Source organism: Octopus sinensis, linkage group LG13 (genome assembly GCF_006345805.1).
Source record: "Octopus sinensis linkage group LG13, ASM634580v1, whole genome shotgun sequence".
NCBI classification, from domain to species: Eukaryota; Metazoa; Mollusca; class Cephalopoda; order Octopoda; family Octopodidae; genus Octopus; species Octopus sinensis.
The window spans coordinates 11479050-11486581 of record NC_043009.1 but is presented as its reverse complement, the minus strand read 5'-3'; the positions used below and the strand labels follow the sequence as shown (position 1 = coordinate 11486581).

The 7532-nt window shown below is 33.4% G+C and overlaps 1 protein-coding gene across 1 annotated transcript in view; it reads right to left on the bottom strand.

The window, feature by feature from the left end:
* Positions 1-2601: 2601 nt before the first annotated feature.
* The window catches only part of LOC115218496, a 59859-nt gene continuing 54928 nt past the window's right edge, over positions 2602-7532 (bottom strand). Inside the window, exon 3 of the mRNA XM_029788350.2 lies at positions 2602-5004. Coding sequence (XP_029644210.1) covers positions 2859-4166 — 1308 coding nt within the window. The 5' untranslated portion in view covers positions 4167-5004 and the 3' untranslated portion in view covers positions 2602-2858. The remainder of the gene's footprint in view (positions 5005-7532) is intronic.

The following is a 7532-nucleotide window of genomic DNA, read 5'->3' as shown; positions in this document are numbered from 1 at the left end:
TTTTATCGTTTAGCTTCGAATTATATACGTTGTTGAAAGTTGCATAGAAAGAACAGACCGAGCATCTCTGATAGTCTGATATTGTCGTAAACATCATCGTCATAATAAATTAAGTTATCATTTATATTGTCACCAATAACTAATATTACCTATATATATACACATACACACACACACCACAACATATATATATACATATATGTATATATAGATGTATAATTACTATATATAGATATATATATATATATATATATATATATATATACGATACATATATACATATTACATACATATATATGTATATATGCGAAATCGCATGGCCCACTGGCTAGAGCGTCTAACTTACGATTGTTAGGTTCTAAGTTCGATTCTCTGACTGGGCTGCGTGTTGTGTTCTTGAGGAAGACACTATTTCACGTTGCTCCAGTTCAATCACCTGTAGAAATAAATTTCGACGTCTTGCCTTTCCCCTGGATAACATCAGTGGCGTGGAGCGGAGAGGCTGGTATGCATGGGCGACTTGGCTGTGCGTTCTCCGGTGAGACTTGCACCCCGTGACCGACGGAGTCGAGTTGTACACACACACACACACGCAACATATATATATATAACATATATATATATGTATATATATACATATATATGTATATATATATAATATATAATATATATATATATATATATATATATATATATATATTGTTGTATGTATATATACATACATATATGACATGTGTGGCATAATATATATATGTGTGTGTGTATATAAATTACTGACGTGACAGCGATGCCTATTTTCATTCAAGGCTTTACTATGGAGCAACGTTTATAACCGTCTCATATAACTAATAAATGAGTTTAATTAATGACGTTACAAAAACAATGACATGTCAAAACCCATGGATATATTGCATAGTAAAAAGTTATATATATATATATATATAATATATATATATATATATATATATATATATATATATATATATATATATATATATAGCATATATAATATATTCTATATATATATTATATAGACATATATATAATATATATATATATATATATATATATATATATATAGTATACATATATATATATATATATATAGTATATATATATATATATATGTATATATATATATATATATATATATATATATATATATATATATATATATATATATATATATATATATGTATATATCATATTCAGCTTTGCTTTTGAAGCGTTAAGATGTATTGAAAGATACAGATAAGGAAAATAATTTATTCTTAAACACAGAATAGTGCTAATATAATAGCGTGAACAAGATGAATTATCCATACTTCGCAGAAAAATCAGTGGTCTGTCATGAGACTACGTGTAATCTCAGAGATGTAAGCTCGTGTCACATGGCTAGGCGCTGGCAGATTTTTCTGCAAAATATGGATGTTATCATTTTCATGCTATTATATTAGCATTTTTATGCGTTCGAAAATCAATTTTTTTGTCTGTATATATATATAGATATATAATATATATTATATATATATATATATATATATATATATATATATATATATATATATATATTATATATATATATATATATATTATATATTACATACATATAATAATATAGATACATACATACATACATAAATACATACATACATACATATTGACATATATATGTGTGGTTACTATGGAGTATATTCATTGGGGTTCAGCGATCACTGCTTTTTTGTAATTCATTAAGTAGATTCATTATATTTCGTAGATACCCGAGGCGGTCATGCATATACATACATATGTATATATATATATATATATATATATACATATGTATGTATGTATGTGTGTGTGTGTGTGTGTTATGTATAAATAAATTCATAAATTCATACACATTTAATCTCTATATACCTATATACATATATATATATATATATATATATATATATATATAATACATATGTACACTTATATATATAATCCGAAGAAAAATGTAGCTCTTAACGAGCAAAAATATTCATCATTATTATTATTATTATCATTATCATTATCATTATCATTATTATTATTATTATAATTATAATTATAATTATCATTATTATTATTATTATTATTATTATCACCATCATCATTATTATTATTATTTCTACTACTACTATTACTACTACTACTACAAGTACTACTTATTTTTGTTAAATATTTTGATTTAATTTTAGGTTCATTTCTAGATTTATTTTTGAATGATTCAATTTCTCTTGTCATTTTTTGCAATTTCAATTTTTCTATTTCCGTATACTGTTAAAAAGAACTCAGAATACACTTATATACATACGTATATTCATACACACGTAAAAAGACACAGAGAAGTACACGCACGCATGCACGCACGCACAGAAATATACATACATATACATTTAATCAGAGATTTACAAATAACTATATACATATAAATATATACAGTGAAACCGTCTTTTAATCTTTGAAATGAATTCGAAAATTTCTGTCTGCGAGGAAGACAATGCCAGCATTTAAACTAAACATCTTTTCAATCGCTAACCCACCAAACATCTTCATTGATTTTTATTTTCTGTTTTATTTGTTTATATTTTTTATACTTTCTCGTGGATTTTTGTTTCTCGGCTTCCGAGGTTTTGTTCTCACTTTCGTTCAACTTTTTTTTTTTTCTTGTATTATTCCAACTTTTTTCCTTTGTCGAATCTTTTGTTTACGTGTTGTGCAACACGAACATCCCCTCCGAACACTCAAGCACATTATATATATATATATATATATATAAATATATATGATATAGGTAAATGTATGTTTATGTATATTTAAACTCGATTCCTCTGTAGTGTTGAGCTCAGTCATGTGTGAGAGACTTCTTTCATTTCAATATTTTGCAAGTCGGTTTTTTCAGTTTTTTCTTCGTTGGAGTCATCTAAGTGCGATGACGTCAACATAGATCTAAGGCTGTTACTATCTATAGACACGTGAGATATACAATGCGAGTGTTCACTCGGTTTCGAAACATCACTAGCGATATCAGAATTAGTTTCACTAATATTTGAATTAGTGTCATGAACGCCACTGTGACTACTGTGCGGTTGAGGTGAGTTCGAACAACCGGAACATACGGTGTTAACTGACGGGCGACGACTATCCGGTGCGTCCACTTGATGTACTGAAGCCATGTGGACAATAACAACAGGAAGGCTATCACTCGAATCCCCTTCGCTCATTGGTCTGTTCTGATGAACGCAAAGGTATTGCGTGTTGCTGGCAACTTCCTCGGCCGTTTCCTCGACTCGCAATTCATCGTCTTGTTCATAAGCGGGGTTTATGATGCCAGTCGACACGCTACACACACTACTCGATACTACCGACGACCTTCGCATAGCATCACTGCCTCGCGTCAACCTGTAGTCATCAAAGGCAACATTATTGGATTTTCGTCTCGTATAAGAAACGTGTGATATGAAAGCTGAGGACAGCGCATTATGAAACGGTTTGATGTTTGGCATTGAATAAGCTTTATTGGCTATTTCTGATCTTTTAATAGGATGCGTTACCATCGAACTGCGGCGAGATGACGCCGGGAAAGTAATTTTATAGGCTGTTTCTTTTACGCCACCACTTTCTCTTAAATTTGTGCACACATTTGAATCAGAACTGCTTGTCAGTTCATTTGAATTAATACTTTTTACGGTCATTTGTTGGAAAGGTAGTTGTATACCACGAAAATAATTTTTTCTAAAACTCTCTACCACCAACTCATAAATAGCTTCTTTCTTTAAACTACGAATTCGTATTTCGTCTTCAACCCTTAAATATTTGTCCCTAAATTCACAATACATAACACAGGAAACTATTACCATAAAAGCCCCCATAGCCATAATTGGAGGTCCGATATAAGCTAAGACTTTTAGGTGGATATTTCGCGGTGGTTCGGGTGGTTTCTCTGGATAGTATCCAAGAATACTCATCGCTATTCCACCGACTGATATCAAGGAGCCAATAAGTGTACCGATCAATGTTGGCAAAAGGCAAGGAATGTTTATAAAATCTGCAATTTTAAATGGTCGACGTACTTTTCGTTTCGGCCTTCTGCGTCTAGAACTGAATACAGGATGGTCAGTATCATTATAATGAAGCCGTACGCGAGGGACGAACATTTTATTTCAGATTAGAGCCAGACTGTATTATTTCTTTATTTGTTTCATCTCATTCCACTGATATCCTTACTGTTTCCGAACAAAGGAAGTCTTAATTATTGCACTGCTGGAATCTTATTTTAATAGACATTAAATGATTTCGCTTGAATAATCTTGCAGTTTTGTGAATTTACTCAATTTCTCTGGTAGCCTGATAATTTTATGAACAACTTGAATTTAGCACCAACATTTAAGTGGATGAGAAATGTGGCATATGATGCCGACTGCTTTATTTGATTTCTTTGTTTTAGCAAGAATTTAAGAATTCGTAGAAAGCAGGAACAATAGTTGAAAGTAAATAAGATTTAGTAATCGTAATAACAGAAATAATATACATTTCTGATAATTGTAATTCCTCAAGGGATTTGTGTTCATAATTTCATTTTTGAGAAGCATCATTTTATTAATATTTGCTTGCTGAAAATTTAATTAGTCTACGACTGAAAGGATCCTTTTTTAAATGAATGAATAAAAGTTGGACATAATTTAAGCAAGTATGCATTTATGCAATTGTTTCTGTGAAATGTTTGTGGACAATTTGTATAAGCTTGATAGAATTAAGTTAAATCAATCGAAAATTATATAGACATTGAAGTTAGTAAATTGCACATTGGAATCTACTCGTTGACCGGCAGAATCAGTTACTGAGAGATTACACGCTGATTGAAAGCATTTAGCATAGCTACAAAGACTTCACAAGACTTGAATATTATATAGATCCATGGAAAACCATTATTGAAGGTAACAGTTCACCGTTCGTAATGTCAGACATAAGATTCATAATTTTCCCGTCGTAATTCTGAAAATATACGAAAAGAAAAATGAGATAGTATACGTCGTTTAAGAATACATATAATACAAACAAACAAAGACTTGAATATCAAATAAAGAACATTTGAAAATACGTTTGAGTGAAAGAAGTAGTTTGAAAAGAACTCAGGCAAAGAAATTAATGCTGAATCATTAATTACCATTATTATTTAACCTTATCGCAATGGATTGAACTTGTAGCTTTGACGAGATTTATCACGTTTGGACAACCGTTTTTATCCTTATATTTTTGTTTCGATAACTTACGACGCCAAACATTGTCACTTGATACTAACACACGGACGTAGCGGGGAATCTGCAAACATTTCTAAAAGCAGTCATGTGATTATCTTCTACCAATCAAATCCTGTTCAAAACATATACTAATTTGAGCCATGAACTCCCTATAGTGGAGGCGCAATGGTCCAGTGGTTAGTGCAGCGGACTCGCGGTCATAGGATCGCGGTTTCGATTTCCAGACCGGGGATTGTGAGTGTTTATTGAGCAAAAGCACCTAAAGCTCCACGAGGCTCCGGCAGAGGGTGGTGGTGAACCCTGCTGTACTCTTTCACCACAACTTTCTCTCACTCTCTCTTCCTGTTTCTGTTGTACCTGTATTTCAAAGGTCCAGCCTTGTCACACTGTGTCACACTGAATCTCCCCGAGAACTACGTTAAGGGTACACGTGTCTGTGGAGTGCTCGGCCACTTGCACGTTAATAAATGAGCTGCGACGTCACAGGTGCCAAGCTGTATCGACCTTTGCTTTTCTCTTGGATAACATCGGTGACGTGGAGGGGGAGGCTGGTATTCATGGGCGACTGCTGGTCTTCCATAAACAACCTTGCCCAGACTTGAGGGTAACTTCCTAGGTGCAATCCCATGGTCATTCATGACCGAAGGGGGTCACAACAGACTCTTTATAAAGACAGGGCAAGTCAGAAGGAAGAGAGTTGCGACATAAGCCACGTATTTCGATTTGAACTCTTTGAAAATCAGTATAAACTGTGAAACCTTTAAATATATGAATAAAAATAATTTTAACTATTCCCTATGCAGTTCTACTTCTAATTTTTCTTATGTCTCTACCCGTGTCGAATAAAATAACTTTATTATGTGTGTGTGTGTGTGTGCGTGTGTGTGTGTTGTGTGTGTGTGTGTGTGTGTGAGTGTGTGTGTGTGTGAGTGTGTGCGTGTATGTATGTATGTATAAAACATTTGCGTTTGGCTGTGATTGTGTTTGTAAAGCGTATTGAAAGGCCAAACTTCACAATTCGTAACTCAGATTCTTTAGTAGTCGATCTTCGGATGAATATGGAAAAAGTCAACATCAAATTTCGTATATAATAAGCATGCAGTAAGAAGGTCTGAATATTATAAGGGAAGTCGGTTGGGTAATATCTGAGTGATTGACAATATAGGATAGGAAATAGAATTATGCAAAGCAACAAGTTGATATGACTATACACATACACACACATGCTGGCACTCACACTCACACTCTCACACGTGGACGAGTATATACGAAAATGTAAGTTGATATATACGTGAGTGCAATAATTCTATAAAATGTCGATCACAGATGTGAAATTATTGTAGACATACTTCGAAGTATTTACTTTTTAGTTACGTACACCCAAATAACTGCCGCTAGTGCTTATATGTATTCCACGTATGGCGGCGCACTGGCAGAAATGTTAGCACGTCGGGCGAAATGCTTAGTGGTATTTCGTCTGTCTTTATGTTCTGGGTTCAAATTCCGTCGAGGTCGACTTTGCCTTTCATCCTTTCGGGACCGATAAATTAAGTACCAGTTGCGTACTGGGGTCGATCTAATCGACTGGCTCTCTTCTTCGAAATTTTGGACCTTGTGCCTAGAGTAGAAAAGAATATATATTCCACATGAATTAATGTTCTTTTCTACTCTAGGCACAGGGTACGAAATTTTGGGGGAGGGGACCAGTCGATTAGATCGACCCCAGTACGCAACTGGTACTTAATCGAAAGGATGAAAGGCAAAGTCGACCTCGGCGGAATTTGAGTTATTAACGTAAACACAAACGAAATACCTATTTCTTTACTACCCACAAAGAGGACAAACAAGATTAAGTCGATTAAGTCGATTATATCGACCCAGTGCTCAACTGGTACTTATTTAAACGACCCCGAAAGGATGAAAGGCAAAGTCGACCTCGGTGGAATTTGAACTCAGAACGTAGCGGCAGCCGAAATACTGCTAAGCATTTCGCCCAGCATGCTAACGTTTCTGCCAGCTCGCCGCCTTCACGTGAATGAATATGTTGAAAAACATAGAACAGCCTATATTTATTCACCTAAGAAGTCAATGACGTTAAAGATAATTTTACAAACATCTAATCGTAAAAATATTTTGCCTTTTCCCATTAATATATCTTCTTCGCTTACAAATTTACATGCTCTCATTAGTATAATTTTACCCCTCTCCAAATTACACTATTTTTATATGATGGTTTATATTGTCAATCGTTAGGATTACTTT